The sequence below is a fragment of the Gymnoscopelus braueri genome, assembly GCF_963280865.1.
Source record: "Gymnoscopelus braueri genome assembly, chromosome: 12".
Lineage (NCBI taxonomy): Eukaryota > Metazoa > Chordata > Actinopteri > Myctophiformes > Myctophidae > Gymnoscopelus > Gymnoscopelus braueri.
Genome location: NC_137614.1, coordinates 26560219 through 26580426, shown reverse-complemented (window position 1 = coordinate 26580426; position 20208 = coordinate 26560219). Strand labels below are relative to the sequence as shown.

The 20208-nt window shown below is 42.9% G+C and overlaps 1 protein-coding gene across 2 annotated transcripts; it reads left to right on the top strand.

Annotated features, from left to right (window-relative positions):
• Nucleotides 1-197: 197 nt before the first annotated feature.
• On the top strand, nt 198-19982 carry c1qtnf12 (C1q and TNF related 12). Of its 2 annotated transcripts, none has more exons than XM_080444538.1 (8): nt 198-1591; nt 11032-11136; nt 11410-11521; nt 11944-12119; nt 13348-13456; nt 13677-13770; nt 18438-18516; nt 18804-19982. In XM_080444538.1, exons 1-8 carry the CDS (start codon nt 1412-1414, stop codon nt 18900-18902), a joined length of 954 nt encoding a protein of 317 aa, XP_080300664.1. In that variant the 5' UTR covers nt 198-1411; the 3' UTR covers nt 18903-19982. The 2 variants fall into 2 exon arrangements, with proteins under 2 accessions (XP_080300664.1, XP_080300663.1); XM_080444537.1 differs by having other exon boundaries at nt 11935-12119.
• Nucleotides 19983-20208: the final 226 nt, after the last annotated feature.

The window sequence follows — 20208 nt, the reverse complement described above, 5'->3', positions numbered from 1 at the left end:
AGTCAGTGGGATTGCCAATTGCCATACTGAAAAATAGAGGCGAGAGAGAGAGAGAGGGAAAGAGAGAGAGAGAGGAGAGAGAGAGAGAGAGAGAGAGAGAGAGAGAGAGAGAGAGAGAGAGAGAAGCGGGAGGGAGAAGGGGTGATGATAAAACTCCAGTGTGAGTGCTGCTGTAAGCTCAGTCAGAGAGAAAAGGAGCGACTGAGACTCAGGGGAAGACGGCGTGCAACAGACCAAGCAGAGGGACCTACCACACGCTTACACACACGCACACACACACATACATGCACGCACGCACGAACGCACGCACACACACAAGCAGACACACACACGCACACGCACACACACACACACAAACACACACACACACTCACGTGCACACACACACACACACACACACACACATACGCTGGGCTCTCTGAAATGAAACTGCACATGGTCTTGGACTGGATGATCTCACAGAGAGGATAGAGAACACCTGAGTTACTTTGGCCCGGAGGCAGCAAAGCACGCTGGAAAAAAAAGAAAAGGTTTCACCGTTGTACATTTTGTTATAGCAGCCGGGAGCCAGTATTCACTTTTGAAGGAGACGAGAAGAGAAGGCAGGGCAAAGACCAAAGCTGGACCTTTTCCAACATCTCTTGGACTTTGTCCACCCTGCACCCGCCTGGGCACCCCATGTGAGGCAGAACAGACTGAACTGAACGCTGAACTGCATTTTCGGAGGAAAAGCCAAGTTTTGTGGATCTTGCATTTTTGCCCCGGCTACCACACAAGATTGTTTAAGGGGGGATCCGTTCCTCAGTGTGAGAAACCGCAGGAGCGAGGGGGAATAGAGAACATTGCCATCCATCTCTAACCCCCCTCCCCACCCCCTCCTACACCACCCTCATCTTTTGACGCCCCTCCCCTCCACCTCTGCTTTCACCCCCCAATCCCATCCTACCCCACCACCACCGCCATCACCCACCCACCCACTATTCACCCCCCAACAGAGCAGAAAGCGTGAAAAATCTCACTAATGGGTTTATTTGCTGTCAGATCTGTGCCGATCTGTCATTCCCCTGGGACCATTCTACTTGACACATTTCATAGTTGAGTAAGCCGCCTGGCGTTGTGGCTCGAGTTAACGGTGCCCCAGCAACATTCTGCTGGCTGAGAGAGCTCATCGGGCAGAGAGCAGCAACAGCAGCAGTCGGACTGACAGCCCTGTTGGACATACAGGAGTCTCTGAAGCTGCTCCAGTCTCCTTCTCCTCAGCTTGGGTCCAGAGCAGTTTTCTGAACCCACATCCAGCAACAGCTCCATCCTCAGCACCTCATCTGGCCAAAACCACAGGACTACCACTCCACCAGGAGATCTGGGTTGTTTCCTTGAGGGGATTCTTGGTGCTGATTGAACGGGTGTGAAGATGTGGTGTGGGGCTGGGCCGCTGGCAGTCGTGGCGGCAGTGTTTTGGACTCAGTGTGTCTTTCTGGAAGGGGTGGATGCCAAGAAGGAGAGGAAGCGGCCGAAGGAGGCCCCCCCACAGCACACGGAGGCGTACAACGCTACTCTCTCCAACAGCGAGGAGGTCGGAGGCAGCATCAAGGTAATCATTGCAACCCTCTAGAAGTGTGCTTATAAAATCACTTAATCCTATTCAATTCATGATACACCATGCTTAATATCAGATTTGTATGGCCGATATATTGTTTCAGCTTCATTGTGATAATCGATATCCCCCATATCGAAAAATCGATATGGGGGAAAGCATGCAGCTTGTCATAAAATATGAATCTAGCTTTGAACTAGATCTTGAGCTTGAATACCTTTTATACTTTGATGCATGATTTCTTTTCAGCACGCTGTAGTGCTCGGGCCAAATGAATGCAGCGAGGGCATGAGCTAGAACGAGACAGGTGTGCCCTAATAGGTCAAGCCTCAGAGAGTGTGACGGCGAAAAATGTGTGAAATGCTAAATGGATGACTTCCTGAAGAATGTCAGGAATGTGAACATCTAAAGGTTGATCAACGCATCAATTATGCCCAATTTATGCTTTGTCGTACAAAGGCTTGCACGCCGATAGCGGAACTACTGTACAAGCTTGTAGATCTGCTATTTTGGCACACAACACCATCGTACAGTGAAGTATAAATCAGACATTAGTCATCATCACAGTGTAGGCTACATCTGCCACAAATCTTCCAGTGTATCACATTTAAAGGCTAGCTGCAAATAATCACATTGGAGAGTCTTAAGATCTGATGTCTAGCATCATCTAAATGGCTGGTAAAGACACATTTTTGCCCTTTCAGATAAATTAACACTTGATACTTTGCCATGTACCTGTCACTCGGAGATTATATGTGCACATAATTATGTGCACTCACTGATGCCAATCTATGATAACTGCAAATGATCAAATGTTGTAGCTACAGTATGCCACACAAATTATGCTCTTTAAAAAGGTACCTTTAACATGATTCACTGTGCCGTTGTCCAACAGCAGCTGGCCTTTGACATTGTTATTTATTGGTTTATTGCTGGTGTTGCATATTTGCTAGGTTTTTCCAATGGAATATTTGTTTTGCTTTCAGCCCACCCATTGTGTTGGCATTCTCAAATAACTCACTGCCCAATACCAGCATTTTCTTCAGTCTCTACCAGGCTGCTCCCCCTTGCACCCAAAATCAAGCAGTGAGGTCCAGTCTGTATCTTTAAGAACACATTGTGGCTGGTTGTGGCCGGGTAATGTTTATTTGACTTGGTCGGGCCTGTAAAAGCAAAGGCTATGAAGGATGACCTTGTGTCAACCCTCAAGACTGCTGAAGATTGCACCCTATTGGGATTTCACTTCTCGCTCCCATCCCACGGGAAGAGTGGGGTGTCTTACTGTGTTCACAAGCCTCACACTATTTCCCCTGAGGTCCACCACAGGCCCACTGCCATGATGTAATTCCTGGGAAAGTTAGGTGGGCAGATATTTAAAGACCTTTGGCTATGCTGTTCCCAGCCCATTGATTCTGTCATTCACAGGCCTAGTCTGACTCCGCTGTGTCTGGGACATCCGATAGGGGCGGTGCGGCCCCAAAAACTGGGGCAGCATGCCGTGTAAGCCCCTCACAAAGCCCCATAGAAAGGGTCCTGAAAGAGAACACCTCAGTGAGGATTAGCCCCCTGCACACCCCCCTCACCAACATTCTTTCATCTCGTCTCCCACAATCTGAGGGTAATGACATAATCACTCCTAAGACGCAGTGTTATGCCAGATAGTGTCTCTGCCAAACACTGTCACCTCTGATGAGGAACTGGACTTAGGGCTTAACATCTAAGGTTAAGGCACAACCGTGTCCAAGGTTGGAAAACACAATGTTTGTTGATGCCATTCTATCCTGGATTCTCATTTTTTTGAAAGGGCACCACACACCACACAAGTAGCAAATTTGCTTTTCTTGGGTGGTTTGTAAGTTTATGCCGTCACATACAGTATCTGTAGCTTTTGTATCCTGGATAAAAACACCATATCCACTGGAACTGTCTTGGCAGGATGTTTGTATTCTTAAACAAGCCAAAAGTAATGCATTTACTTTTTTTTCTTTTGCCCTGTGGAAACAGTGGAAAATCTTTTTATGATGGCATTAATTTTCTATCTGGCAAATTCCCCATTTGGGGAGTTGGCAGGGTGCAGTAAACCGCATTCCATGAGAGATTTTCCATTTGAAATTGATCACAATATTGAGATGTGGAGTTGCACGCTGAATGGAATTTTAGTGGAATTGTATTTGATGCTATCTTCGAAGCGGAATTTCTAAACCACTATGAACTTTTGCGTTTGCGTGTACTATATGAGCAGCATTGACCATCAGCATATCCCTTTTTTGAGGAATGTAATGGTTTGACATGACTGGATCACAAATATCTACTACCCAAACCCAAATCGTGCAGTCCTCTCCCACAATAAACATTGGAGCGGTGACTACTCTTTCATACAATGGTGTCACACGGTGAAAATAACAGATCATTACAATCATCCATCCGTGATGCGTTGTGAGCTTGCAGATTGGTTATTTCTGGCATGTGACACCGGCATATGAAAAAGTATAAATTGAAAAATGAGAGGAATCTGTCATTGTTGAACAGTGGAGCGGGTCTGCCATGGCTGTAATTGAGGGAGGCGAGTCGAACATCACGCCTAGCATGTTGAGTAATGGCTGAGTTTAGCCCTAGGGGAGGGTTTGTCTTTCCCCTCTCTCATCCCCAGTGATGATTAATGCAGCGGTGTGTGGGACCTTGTGGATTACCCTACACACTTGAGACAAGACCCAGTCCCACAGGAAACAGGGCCACAGGGGGAGCAAACCACCTCTCATATATGCTCGAGACAGCGTAGCCCACCTTTAAGGCTAATTTAGGCTATACAATGTCTTTCACTCAGCAAAAAGTATTTATTTTCCACTGAACAAAGTGTATGCTGTCGCCATAACTCTCCCTTTCTTGTGTCAGCAGGGGCCAAAAAGGGGCCATGTTTTTCAATTAATTAATGAGCTCATCTGACATAGAGTGAGGAATCAAATAATAAACAGTCCTGTCATTACATTAGAAATCTGCAAGTAAAATAAACTGTCAAGACAATATTCCCATTGCAGGCCACTTTCAGTGCCAGACATACAACATTTCAGTTTTTACATATCAGACACAGAGGGCCTGTTTTATTTGGATTTCGTCTCATTTTTAATAACTTCAGATTGATGCCAGATTTATAGAAATCCCTTAATCTTGCCTGATGCTTATCATGTGCTGGTCATGTTGCTCTAATTTTGATTCACATTGTAGCCTGGAAACAACAATTTCACTATTATGGCCCTTTTGTGTGTTACAGTACTCAGTCAACTTGTGCTGGTTATTCATAAAATGTAAGTTTATTTATTATTTTAAAGCAATGGCCGTGTACCCAGATTATTTATGTGTTGAATGCTTACGCACAACAATATTTCTTTGTAAACAAAACAAAAAAAAGACAGAAAATATACAGACTACAGAATATGCAAAGTAGGCCTATTTGCACATTTGATGTAACATTTATAGTTAGAATTTCTATTGCAACAATCAGACAAATGATAAATGTTGTTATTCTTTGGCAACTACTACTTGCCCTTTTAGAATGTACACGATGCATTTTACCTTTCGGGGAAATGATAGATGGCATAGCTGTTTTGTAATTCCCTGCGATTCCCTGTTAGTGTTATGCTTCAGATTTCTCCAAATATTTGTAATGTACTGTAACCTCACAGGAATGGGGAGAATGGTACTTACAAAATAAATGTAATCCCAAAGTGGAAAAATGAACCATCTGTGTACTTATGTGGCATCAAGGAGAACCGCAAATGAATCCCATCATCAAATGTAGAGGATCTAAAGCCTGACTACTTTATCGTATGACAGCGTCACTCGCCAAAAATAGCCGATCTACAAGCTCACAACGTGTAAATTAAGTTTAAGTTTATGTTCTGCCCGAAGTCAAACCCAAAAGGCTTAGCTGTGTACCTGATATGAAACTGGATCCAGTCCTTTTCAACAACTCATTTTACCTACCACAGGGAAAATGAGCACTCGCTCCAATTTCAAAGCTATAATTTGTACACAAAACAGATGTGACACAGCAATCAGAGTTTCTTTCAGTTCATTGACTTTGTTTTATATCAGGAAGCTACACTCGCTTCGCTGGTGATTTTTTAAAGCATAAATTGTAACGCATGAATTTACCGTAATCATTCTCTCACACTCACACATATGAACACATGCATGCATACTGTATATTAGGCCTGTCCATTAGCTAGAGTAACTATAAACAAGGAATATACAATTTGGCATTATTCATGTATTTCGAAACATACAAAAATGTTATTACTATATTATTATCTCAGAACTATAATTCATATGATGTCCCAACAATGAAAAATTGTTTCAGCAACCCTTAATGTTTCTTGAGCTAATAGCAGCATACTCACAATGTGGTAAGTGTAAGTATGTTTTGCCCACCAGGCCTTGTGCTTGCTTACCAATTGAGTAATAACACAGTGAGAGGAGGGCAGAGTCAACATTGCATGTCTGACTGTATTTAGCACTTCGGTGGTAAATCCTCAAGGCAGTCTGCGCTTGTGAGCTGCACCGATGGGGAACATGGGGGTGGATGCATGGAGACTGGGATGCACGCAGGTTTCCTGGTTTCCTTCAGCCATAACAGCTCTCAGCCAGGGGATCCCTGCCTCCCAGGATGGGACAGGCCCTGTTAGGCATAGACCCTTTCATCCATGCATGGATGACTGCACAGAGAGAAGTACGCTGGTGTAAAAACAAGGGATTATATGGAAGGCTCTTTATCATCCTGTCCAATGTGAAACACAGTAACTTTTTGCATCAGCAGCTAGAGTTCAATGGTGCGTTGCATTGTGTGGATAGTTTGTATAGATATAGAAAGCCCAATGTGTGGCACAGTTACAAAAATGTGATGGTATAGCTCCTACATCTGAAGGTTTCAATCAGAATGTTGTCATATAGCAGATGGAGTAAGTTCCCTAGTCAACAAACATGGGTGAAGGAATAGAGTGCTAAGAAAACAACGATGTGCTGCAAAGTAATTAGGATAGCAAGTAGGCCTACACATCAAACCTGCTATCTATCTGACGGACATAATAACAGCATGTACTGAAGTACAGATGCAAACATAATATGTAATAAGCTAGTAAATAACTCAGGTGCAGTGAGGCTGAGATTCAATATCAGTTACAGCCCCAGAGGTAAGTTTTAACTGTTTTGTTTGTTTTGGTAGCATGGTGCCCCAGGGAAATATTTCCCCCTTTTATTGCCTCAAATAAACCGTAACCTAATTTTCCCAAACTACATAGCAAACATAAATAGAAGAAAGCACATACATTTATTTTTCATAGAGACCCAAGGTGATGTTGTAAGCCTTTGCTCCTGTATGATCAAAATGGCTTATTAGTTAATTCCTTCAAATGTGATGCACTTAAATCTGGGCTATAAAATTATGCTTTGTGAATCAGAATTCTAGAAATAAACATTCAGGCATGCACTAGTATATTGACTTCTACCTTGTGCCCCCTGGTTGAGTTGCAAATCCCTTACAAAGGTTTGATTCCTGCAGAGAGAGAGAGAGAGAGAGAGAGAGAGAGAGAGAGAGAGAGAGAGAGAGAGAGAGAGAGAGAGAGAGAGAGAGAGAGAGAGAGAGAGAGAGAGAGAGAGAGAGAGAGAGAGAGAGAGAGAGAGAGAGAGAGAGCGAGAGAGCGCTACAGGTCTAAAGCAAAATCACTGAGAAAAGAAACGTGTCATGACGATTTAAAGTTTGCCACCTTGGGAAAGTCTGACACATTTTCCTTGTCAGTGCTGGAATGGCGTGTGCTCACACCTGCTGACAGACAAGGCCATTCTGCTGCACACACAAAACACTAGCCATCAAAGCCAGAGAGCTAGTGTTCCTCATCAACCCAGAGACTGATACCTCAGCCTGCTTTCTCCCACACATTGTTCATGAGCTTTACGTGCTGATGCAGAGGTATGTGAGCAAAGCCATAGTTTATTTTGCCCCACAGTCAAAAGCAGCAAGTGAGAGATTTAACTTTTCTGACAGGCTTTTGCCATGTCGTCAGGCAACATGGTTTTCCCGAGTCTGTGTGCGTGGGCTTCTGCGCGGTGCTTTGAAGTTCGTCATGTCAATCTAGTGACTCGCACTAAGACAATGAGTCACAATTTTTTTTGTTGGGGGGGCCACCATCAATCACCAGGGCATATTACACACCTACCTTCAATAAGTCACATTGAGCGAATCTGAAACATTGTTGAAGTTGACGGTTAAACTATTTATTCAATGATTTGCTGTTATTTTGTAGTCTAGAAATTAAGTTAATAATTACCTTGGTCCTAGCCTGCCTTCCCTGAGCACAGAAAATCCTCTAGGGCATGGTTTTAATAGTTTAATTACAATGGCGTGTGCTAAAGAGGATAACAAGCCCAGAGTATAGCTGATTTCCTGGCAATGATGTGCTTTTTTGTATTATTATAATGCAGGGAATAGCTAAGATCTATAATTATAAGTCACATGTGTGGGCCGACTTGTGCTGCTTGACATCTTTGAAATAGCAGACAACGATCTATGCCATAAACACGAGAGGGGATGTGAAGCTCTGAGTTTCTTGCGGTTTAGCAGCCGAAGCGCTCTTTGTTTCTCACAAGCTGTGAGTGTTTTGGGGGGGGGGGGGGGGGGGTCTTGTAGTTCACACAGACGGAGCTGCCTGAGAATCGTTTGTGGCAGTGATTCACTTCAGTATCTTACAGACACTTTTCACAATTAATCCTCGTGGAAATATACTCAGACTACCACAGAGATAGAGTTGTGTTACATCCACCACCCCATTCCAATCTTCAGTGTGGCAATAATTGTTAAACGTTTGGAAAACATGTATACACTAAGGAATAATATTACTGACAGGTTTAATTGCTACATGGCATTGACTCCAGGGGGAAAAGCACTTTATGGAAACGATACTGATAGTATTGTAAAAGTATCCATGTCTTGACAAAATGTGTTGCGCTTTTATCTGATTCCAAGCCTCGAAATCACAACAAAAACACAGAGACTTCGAACATGCAGGAGGCACTGTGCCTCTTAAATTGTTTATTTTGTCTGCTGTCATAGGGAAAAGAGGAGAGTCGGAGAGATAGAGAGATAGAGGGAAAATATTTTCAAAACCAAAATAGGAGACATTCTTTTATTCCAGCATATTAAAAAGACAAAAACAAGGCGTTACTTTGTTGCTGTGTAACAAGAGGAGAGTCTTTGACAGTGAAGAAAGGGACATGTTAGTTTTGTAGATAAGTGATCCGTGTCCTGCTGCCAAACCTAAACAAATTCCATTTCAGACAGCTCACCTCCATGGCTCATCTTTATCTTTTCTTCTATCTCAACCACAGTCACTTGACGTTTGGGGAAGGACTTGGGGAAGATTCAAGGAATATTCAGCCATTGGAATTCATACGGCTTCAATTTTAGCCATGCGCGTGAAACCACACCAGCACGACTACCACAGCTTGCAAGGAACTATTTACTTGAGATGTCTCTTCGGAGTGTGTGGGTGTATCATTAGCTATCTCACAAACACATCATTTTCCTATACAGTAATTTGTTATAGCTGAAGTTATTACAGATAAGGAGGACAAGAATGTGCATTGGTTAGGAAATATAGAGCAGCAGTCCTAAATCATAAACACTCCTTGGTTGACTTTTATGGTATTCACATACATGCACAGTACACATCTGTTATCTCACCCTCACACTTTACAAATGCAATCAATATATGATTGAATCCCACACAGCACTGTTCATTTTCAAAAGAAAAAAAGGAAACAACATAAAAACTTAATTTCTGGTATATCTACAGGTACTGTATGGGGGAAAGTGTTGCCCATTTTGACATGTTGTTGTAGACTAATTGAGGTCTGCAATCCACAGAATCTACATCACACGCACATGGTCGGACTCATTTTTCACAATGTGGCTCATGGAAATTTTCATGTGTTGAAGAAAAAAGGAAAAGAAATCACTTGAGGACGTTTGTTTATATTCATCCAAGCCTATTGGACAAATAAGAACTGACGTGGTACCTGAGTGAATTATCTGGGATGAAAAAATAAGCAAAAAAAGAGTTGAACCTTTCAGAGAGGAGTGGCAAATGAACATAGTTGGCAATGTGACACCACCCAAAAAGAAAGGAGAAAAAAAGCCTCATTCCTCTTCAAGGAATCGCAGTAGAGCGAGAAGGAGAGAAAGAAAGAGGGGTTTCGCAGTGTGACCTGCCTTGATGTCTGGCACCATTTAATAGTATCTTAGGGCAAGATTTTCCAATGATGGTTTGTAAGCAGAAATTATGACTCATTGGATTTTGTTACGTAGGTACAATACTTTGCATTGTGTGCCATTCCAGGCCATTCCAGGCTAAACTATCTGATGAATCTTGCAATTAGCACTCTTTCAAAGATTCATTGTAATTGTTGAAAGAGTGCACAGTTTATTGGTGTTTAGAGAAAATTCTGGCAGCAACAATATTCCACTACATTTAAATACCAACCGTGTATAACAATGCAAGTGGTCAGTCTGCTTGTAGTTCACTTTCCTATCTTCATTTCATTGAGTCTACCGTATGTCTGTAGTTCTGCCTACAAACACATCAAACATCTCTTATGCTGTATAGATTTCAGTGATGTGCTCAGTTACTGCTGATACACAGTATAATACTGAGTTAACCACATTAACCCTAGCGTCCCTATTTTGGGCAATTGTTAATGTTACATTTTTAAATAAATGTAGAGTAGCCAATTATCTTTACCCCTTTTCTCCCCAATTTAGTCGTTGTACCGATGAAATTCTCTCCACACATTTCTGTGTTGTCACTGTACTCTACTGGCTGACCTGCCAGTGAGGGGCTCCCACCGAGAGGACGTACCGCCTACCTCCTACTCCTCCTGTTCAACATTTTCCGCTGACAGGTGCCACCCCAGCCCGTAGTAGTGCAGTGACAAAGAGCACCCTCCTCGCCAGGCTTCCCTCCCCCGTTTGTATAGACGCTCGGCCAAGCCCAATGCACTGCAGTGGATTTGAGCCCCTAGACTCTGCTGTCGTGGGCAGGTACTTTACTCCTGCGCCACCCGAGTGCCCTGGAGCATTTTTTTTTTTTATTCTCAAAAATATAAAATTTGGTTTTAAACCTTTTCAAAAACAGCAACAATAGCAGACCTACAAGCTTGATGTGATGCAACACATTGTGAGCTTGCTATTTTAGCTACTGGTTGTAGGAAGTATAGGCTTAAGTAAGGTTAAGGTTAACTCTAGAGTGTAAAAATGGACCTGCAAGGATTTTAGCTGTACACTGAATATTATGGAAAAGCAATTAATCAATTATAATCCCATTTAGTTTTCCATCTTGAATTTCCATTGCATAATGTATTTTGCCTGTGTGTCATCTTTTTTGAACCAGGTCTCTGACAGCCAGAGAGTGGATCCATTAGGTTCATGGATGGACTTTGTGAAACGACCTGTCGACCACCTTCCTGGAAAGTGTCGCAAACGGAAAAGACCCCTGGTATTTTTTTTTTTTTACTGTAGCTGGTTGGATGGATTGTGTCCTGTATTTTATCTACTCTACTCTAATTTTTCAAAAGATTTTACTTTGAATATTTAACATTGCTTTGAACTAGGATTGCTAGTGCCTGCCTGGCAAGCCCTTTTCTTTGAACTAGAGGTTCGGGCCCGCGTATGCAGGCTTTCTTTTGTATCATGCCCTTGTCAGATAGAAGACTTCTGTTTTCCTTGTTTTTAAATCTATTAATATTTTTGCTTTTCTGCTTGCTGTTAGCCTGGTCCACCAGGTCCACCAGGGCCCCCTGGCCCACAGGGACCTCCTGGCACTCCTGGGGCAGAGGTCACCCAGGAAGTTCTTCTGCAGGAGTTTAAAGAAATGATAAAAGGTTTGCAGAACAGTTTTTATGCCAACAACATGGCTCACTGCTCCACGCCTTGTTTAGAATTTCACATGGCTTTCCCTCAATAGAGGGACAGAGTTAATTATGTTCATAGCTTAGTATTCATGATTATTCATCCTCTACACGTATTTCATAAAATAAATTTTCATGTACGTTATGCGCATCATTTAGGAGTGTCATTACCTCATGGTTATGGCCAACAAGGTCTAATAGCCTGATGTGTGTGTGTGTGTGTGTGTGTGTGTGTGTGTGTGTGTGTGTGTGTGTGTGTGTGTGTGTGTGTGTGTGTGTGTGTGTGTGTGTGTGTGTGTGTGTGTGTGTGTTTGCGTGCGTGTGTGCTTGCGTGTGTGCGTGCGTACGTACGTGCGTGCGTGCGTGTGTGCGTGCGTGTGTGTCAGAGGCTACAGAGAGACGAGCGGCAGCTCTGGACAGACAGGCCAGCCCCAGTCAGCTCCCTACAGCGCTCCTCACTCTGGAGGGAATGACGTCCTACCGGCGGATAGAGGAGGCCTTCCACTGCAAGCTGAAGGGACCTGTGGTGGTCGACAAGAAGACTCTGGTGGAATTGCAAAACTTTCAGACGGTATGTTTGTTTGAAACAATGGACATGTTTCACTCGCACCCTTGGTACCAGGCCAGGCCAAAAAATAAAATTCAGTCAAGATTGAGCTAATCCTGCTTCTTTAGCTATCTGTTTTGCCTCCTACCCACTCGTTTTTTTTTGTTTTTGCCCCTTAAGTGCATTTGAAAGAACAAGCGTTATGGCAATCGTCACTCAGTTTGTACTGGGGTGAATTCTGAGTGGATCATCCCGTCAGTGGGTGACTAGCCTCGGAAACCCAGGCTTTTTTTTTTGTTACAAAAGAAAAAAAGCCTGGGGGAGCGATGCAGGAACGATGGTCTTGGACCTTGTTATCTCCTAACCAATCAGAGTGCAGAGGGGCGTCGCTCTAAATTTGGTGACGTCAGCGTGCTCCGTGCACAGGCCGAGGGGGGGAGGGGAGGGGAGGCGGGGACATAGATTGGTGAAGCAATAGGAAGCCACGCACAAATCCAGGCGGCTGTGTTTGGGTCCGCCCTTCAAGACCATGGATTGAGCTCGTAGCCTCAGGCTAGTGGGTGACTGGCGATGACACAGTGGCACCATTTTGAGCCTTAAGACTAGCTCCCTCTCTGGTCAAAAATATCTCCTTTTTCAATCCTCCACATCACTTTCTGGGCACCACACAAAAGGCACTCTGTCTGTGACTTGGAATAAAGTGTGGAGAGGACAGAAATAGACACTGTTTGAAACAGCATGCTGTAGTGGAAGAACTGTGCCCCGTTGGGACAGGCTGACAAGGCTTTAAGCCTAGCCATACCTCAGTAATGCCTGATTTATGCTCTGTTGTACAACGGTGTCACATGCCGAAAATATTCGATCTACAAGCTCACAACCTGTCGTGGATGCAATGCATTGTGAACATGTAAATCTGCTATGTTTGGTGCGTGACACAAGTATAAATCATGCTTTAGTTTACCATGCTAATACAGCGCTGTGGTAATACTGTTTGATACTGGGGCTTTTACAGATCATTTAAGGGATATTCGAAATGTTTATTCAGGGAATCAGAGGTAGAAAGAGGAGGGAACAGGAAAGGCATAAAATGGGGGGGATTAAATTGGGATTGGAATCCAGAGGTCTTTAAGGGCCATATTTCTGCAGGTAGAGAAATACATTGCAGCAGCATCCTTTGCCCAAAGGATTTTATACTATCGTTAAACTGTGGTGTGACTACAAGACCATTTTTGGTACTTTGCTGTACTTTCAGCCCCCAGCTAAAGGAGCATTTCTCAGAGGATCAGGAATGGACCAGTCTACGGGGCGATTCACCGCTCCCATCACTGGGATCTACCAGTTCTCTGCCAACGTCCATATTGGTAAATACTCCTTTCCAGGCTTCCAGGCTGCAATATGCAGTCTACATCGCAGCCTAGCATTTCACCTGTTCTGGGAAGACTCCTGACATTACATTACAGTGTTTCACAGAGGAAATGGGTTTTCTCTCAGGGATGAATAAATGTAATGTTTAATTGTGGTGTTCCTCTCAGCCCAGTATGGTCCAGGTGATAGTGACAAGGTTCTATCTTCAAATTACAGATCACAATGATGTGAAGAGGAGCAAGAATCAACTCAGAGCCAGAGACAATGTTCGAGTTCTGATCTGCATTGAGTCCTTGTGTCACAGATACACGTAAGTATGACTGACCAGGGTGATAAACAGAGTAAATCAGTGGTTGTCAAAGTGGGGTCCGGGGACCCCCAGGGGTCCGTGAGGGGAATCCAGGGGATCCCCTGCAAAATGTCACAAATAATGAATGCAGCGATCAGTCTATCCCAAATTTGAATCACACATTGAGGGCTCCAAACGATGCAGAGCCAAAAGTAATTTCACTTCCAACCATAGAGGGTTCCATAAATGTTTGTTTATTGTCTCCGCCAGGCCGAAAGGCATGGCGAGAGAGTATGTTTTACCCCCTGTCCGTCCGTCCGTGTGTCCGTGTGTGTGTGTGTGTGTGTGTGTGTGTGTGTGTGTGTGTGTGTGTGTGTGTGTGTCCGTCCTTCTGTCTGCGACCAGCTAATCTCCGCCACCGTTGGCCCGGTCGCTGTGAAACTGTGCACACACACTCCCTGGATACCACAGCAGAACCTCTGCCCCACATTTTTCAGATCAGCCCGTCATAGCGCCACCATGAGGCCGACTTTTGCAAAACACATTTTTTGCTATTACTCCTACAGATTTTGTCCAAAAAACATGCAAATCGGTACACAGTATCTCCATAGCCATGTGATCAACACGGATCTGTCCGATTTCCCATATTCCATCCTCATTGGCTAAGGTTGGCTTCCAAAGTTTGCAGGATTGGTCCGTTTTGAACAAAATGCCTCAAATCATGAACGCAGCGTGCGATTTCCGTGAAAATTTGCACGCACATTCCCACTAGGCCGCGGAAGAAATGCCCCCCTTTTCACATTGCCCTGTTATAGCGCCACCAGCAGGTCTACTTTAGCAAAACACATTTTTGCAACAAAATGCCTCAAATCATGAATGCATGCACATTCCCACTAAGCCGAGGAAGAAATGGCACCCTTTTCACATTGGCCTATTATAGCCAAGAGACCTGTGCTCCGAGGAGCACTTTTTCTAGTTGCAGAAATGTTTCCCACCAAATTAAGCACAAATCTTGCGAATCATGTCGCTAAGAGAGAGATTAGGGATTATCCTCACCCAACCTTTCATCAACATTGTCCGTGGTATATTGCTGACAGTATGTGGAAATAAAAATCATGAGCTTATTGAGTGTTTGACCATCACACATGATGTTTGGCTAGTGGAGGTGTTCAGCTAGTTGGAGGTGCAAGAACTACTGAACAGAACGTCGACAAGGCATGGCGAAGTGCTTATGACGTCATTTCAAGCAGAACAAATGTTGTGTTCAGTCGGAGAATGCTGCAGCCTTTAGACTGGCAGGCTGGGGGGGCGAACCATGACCTTTCAATTCCCATACGGCCTTTCTACCCACTCAGCTATGGCGGAAACCCACTCATCTATGGCCACTACATATCATTATTTATTCACAATGAGAAAATAGCATTTAATCAATTAAGTGAATAAATAGATTTGAGCCTACTGTCAAAGCGGAACAAACAAAATGGTAGTCCTGCTGGGGTAACCAAATAGTTTAAAGAAGGAGCTGACTAGCCTCGCCATTAAGCAGCCATTCTGCGAACCGTCAAAGGCTGCTGTTTTCCGCTAAGTGTTTTGGTTCCTTTGCATACAGTATGCTTCAGTGTCTGCTAAACTGTGAATTTTACCAAATCATCCAAGAGAGACAGCAAGTTCCTGCCATTCAAAGCCATTACATTCTTTGTTCAAACTATAGCCTAAAATAAATAATTACAATAAAGTTAGACTGTGACACTGAAATATAAGGCAATACATTATTAGCTAATACTTGATCAGTCTACGACCCTCTCAAGTGGTTTTTTTTGGAATGCACCTAAATATGCAAAAGATCATTTTCCTGATCTGAATTTAAAGAGGCGTAAGTTGGCAATAGGCCTAAGTAAAAAGTAAAAATGCTGTGGGCCTCTCTGATCGGTGTAAAACAGATTGCCAAACAATGAAAGAACCATTCCTTTAACAATTTTAAACACCATGATCAGCCTGGACATAGTGACCCGCGATCAGACCCATATCGGCAGAGGCCATTAGAGAGCTCAACTGGCTTCCAGTTGAGCTCTCTAATGGCCTCTGCCGATATGGGTCTGATGGCCCAAACCTAGGATTACTTTGATAAATCTATTCTGGGCTGTTTGAAGTCTACTTTTAATGAGTTTAGTCAAACTCTCAAACCACGTAGTGGAGGCAAAATGTAAGTGCCTTAAAATCAATGAGTTGGCTACAACTAGCATAGCTCTGTCTAAAAATCTATAGCCTGGAATAGAGACGGAGGCACTCGTTCAGCGTTTTTTTTTTTTTTTTACTTCAAAGTGGGGGAAAAAATCAGCCGAACGGAGCGAATCAGTCTGGATTCCATGCAAAAAAATCTAGAGGTTCTTGCTGAAAACTTTGGTGTTCCAGTGAGTGATCCTATACCCAGTACTTTCATGCCGGTATTTCTACCATCCAGATTGCTGTCCAAAATACAACCCATGTAGCCTACTTAACCGACGACCTTGAATTCAGGACATACTCAGCCTGTACCTAGAGACAAAAAGCAAAGCATTACCCTTATTTCTAACCATTTATCAATAGACTTTTACTATTAACATGTTTACATTACTGGAAAGCAAGCACACCACAAGCAGATAAATCGACAGAACTCTAAATGATTCCTTTGAAATCTGTGACACAGTGCCGTCTCTGGCTTTTGGATCCAATCTCCAGAACAGTGTAGTTTACACCCCATAGCCAAGAGGAGATAGTCCGCTGTAGTGTCCAATAACTAAACAGATATACATTCTTACACCACTCCTTCTATTAAAAAACGCCCACAAAGGACACACTGATGTATATCCTCGCCAGGCGCTCAGCCCTCTCTCCTCCCCCTTGGCTCTTCGAGAAGCAATTAAAGATTTGGGACAAGATATATTTCTGGGTCACTGCTGGAGGACAGAAGAGGGAGGAGGTGAGGAGGCAGAAAAAGAGAGAATCTGAATTTGGCTAAAGATGTTCAGGTTTTGGTGTTATCCTGGTGGAGGTTTGGTCGTGCCAGTTGAATAGATCATCCATGTTTACTAGAACTAAGGGTTAGAGATGTGTACTCGAACATGGTGTTGCAAGTAGCTCCAACCCTGGCGTCAAATGATAAGAAAAGTTTGGTTATTAGGATAGTCTACATCCCATAGCCATCCCATTGGGACGACTGCTCTGCAATTGGCTGGCTAGTTCGTTGTAAGACCAGACTGGCCAACCAATGGTGCAACTTCATCAGTCACTCAGGGAAAAGGCATTTGTTTATAGGCCTGGCCCCACTGTTGCGGTCCAGCCAAAAAACACAGAACAGCGACCAAAAGAAAACAACAACATCGACAGATTGTCAGGGGAGTGTGATCTATTTAGCAGCTTTCTAGTACGTTTTGGCGGTTTCTGCATCTGGAGCCAGAAGGGAGTTCATATTCGTTGTTTAGTGGATGAGAAATGTCCCCTACACTATGTGTTTGTTTTATTGCTTGTGATGTGAATAAAGTAGGAAATGTCATGGCATTTAGACCCGCAGAATTTACTAGCTACTCCCCATGAATCCAATCAACCTGGTGCACTTTGTCACCTCAGTAGATTGTGAACATGTGGTTCTCATTTGTTGTGGCTTACATAACATATGCTGTGGTAAAAAACAAAAAAGAAAACAGAGAATAAAGAAAATAAAGAATAAAGAAAATTGAGGACTACTGCTTCTTAGAATAATCTATAGAACCAGACTTTGGCCTCACTTGCGTTGTTTACATTCTGTCTGGACACTTTGTTAACCTCTACCATTGGACGGTTGATAGTTTGTTAGTGTCTAATGCCAGTTTAAAATTTTCGAGGATTTATGAGCTGTTAAAGGTGTTGTCTGTTATAGTTTGTGTGGAACCAGCTTGGCATTTCCTGTATAAAAGCAGGAGCAGGTCTTTTAAAGGAAATGTCCTCACACTCAGGGCCCTCGTCCCTGTCGCCTAACTAATCTTTATAGACTCACCTCTGACACCCCGTGCAGTGTGCTGCTCTCAGCGCTGTGCAGAGAAAATGCCCTTGTTTGGGATGTGGGAGGTGGATAATGAACAACAACGTTACACAGAGGTTCTGCAGGGGCAGAAATCCCAAGTCCGGTGGGGAGCGGTTATGAGTACTCCTCAGCATTTCAACATTTCTATTTACTTAAAGTCTGAGAAAATTGTTGAAATGAATTGCTCCCAAAACTCTCCCCTGGAGCTTATGGAGCCCAACCGCCTCCCACCTAGAATGGCATAATGAGAGGAACGTATAAATAATATTATTATGATGGGTTACTTAACCTAAGAGAGTGCTTGGTTTTTGCTTTTCTAGCCAAAGCTCCAGACAGTCTCGCCCTCCCTCCCACACACGAAAATGTAGAGAATGTGAAATGAGGCTCATTGAGGTGGCAGTTAAGAGTGAGGACAAACATGATTGATTTGCCATAAAAAATGTTGCATTTTCCACTAAACGGGAGCCAGTGCTCTTGCTGTGAGCTTGAAGCCTGCAGCAGCGTAACCACGAAGTGTGCAGTCTTCAGGCCCCGATAACATGTTTTAAATGCTAACGTAACCTTGCCTATTGAAAAGCCAATTTGACATTAAAATATTAGAACAAAGTTCATTGTTTATTTTAAAGTTTGTTTTTCATCTTGATTGTAGGTCACTGGAGATGATAGTTGGATTGGAAAGCAACAGTAAGATATTCACTGTCAGTGTGCAAGGGCTGCTGGAGCTACAGGTAAAATTACATTCTTTATCAAAAGGAACTACAGTATACTCTCACAAACACACGTGCACGCACACACAAACACACACACACACACACACACACACACACACACACACACACACACACACACACACACACACACACACACACACACACACACACACACACACACACACACACACAAACATACAGACGAACACCCGAGCACAGAACGGCATATACAATATCATTACACACATATGCACAAAATAGTGTAATGTTTTATACATTCACAATCATCCCATCTTTCTTTACAGGCTGGACAGTACACCTCAATATTTGTGGATAATGCTGCAGGAGCATCAATTACAATACAGAATGGCTCTGATTTTATGGGCATGCTATTAGGGGTATAGCTTGATAGCTCTACCTGCAGGAGCAAGTCAGCAAGTCAGACGAGTCAGCCATTTGTGCTGCTTATCAATGGACTACTAATGAACACTATCAAACTGCATCATCCATGCGGGGGATCGAGAGAATTCTAGCAACAGAGAAAAATATATGGTTGCTACTTGACTTTAGTACCTGGCAAATGTTGAAACGACAGTGTTCAAGAACTGGACTGGGTTTGTCTTTCACAATGCACTGTCACTGCTCAAGAGAACGTTTGCAGTTTGCTGTCCCATGAACAGACAAACCAGACAAATAAAACAGTGAATTTACCTGTTAAATTGTCATGACTGACAATCTTAATAGTACACCAAATGTCAATGTCATATTTTCTGCATTGGAAGACCTTGCAAACTCCAAATAGGAGTCTGTGTTCTATGACATGTTCTAAGACATATTGTGTATTGTCTACATGATTGATTGTGTACAATCAACTTTTCAAACACATTTTTTTTCTTATGAACTCAATCTCACACATGTATATGCATTACGTATGGTACATAGACTCTGTGAGTACACTGGACAATAGCAATATGCTCATCAGACATTACAGTATATGGGCCCACAACGTCTTGGAAAATGTATGTCGGTAATTACATCTTTTTGTAACATAGCTATTACTGTGTTATTACAGTTTTCTTAAAATATCTTGTTAAAGCTGTTTGACTGCGATTGAGCAGAAAATGGACTCTTTGCCAAGATTCTATTACAGTGCCATTTTTGTTAGAGTTTTAACATGTATCACATTTTTATGTTTGCAATATGTTTATTACACTTTCTGGCATAACATTTTCTATAATTTATGATAACTGATAGTCCAGTAACATTGGAAAGTCTTTAGAAATGCATTGACTTGGTATTTATGTTTTAAATGTATCCACTCGTTTTGTGGCAAATGTATCAGTTTCAGCTTGACCTTGGATCATACGGACTCTTAAAAAAACAGATTGGATTGCAAGAATATCTTTTTACTATGAAATTTTATTAGCTCGTATGATACATGTACTGTATGCTGTAATTTGAAATTAAACCATGCCTTACTGTTGTCTTTTGCTGCTCTCAGAAACCTTCTTTCAATACACAACACAATTATGAAAGCATCCTCTGTGAGTGCAACAGAACGGTTGACATTACTGTTTTGGATCATTCCTTAGATACCTTTGTAAACAGTGGCAGACAGCCATTGATGTGGAACTACAGTTTGATCATGATCACTTTGTTTTGATTTTTGATATTGTTCAGTCCAAGAATCAGAATCAACTTTATTGTCAC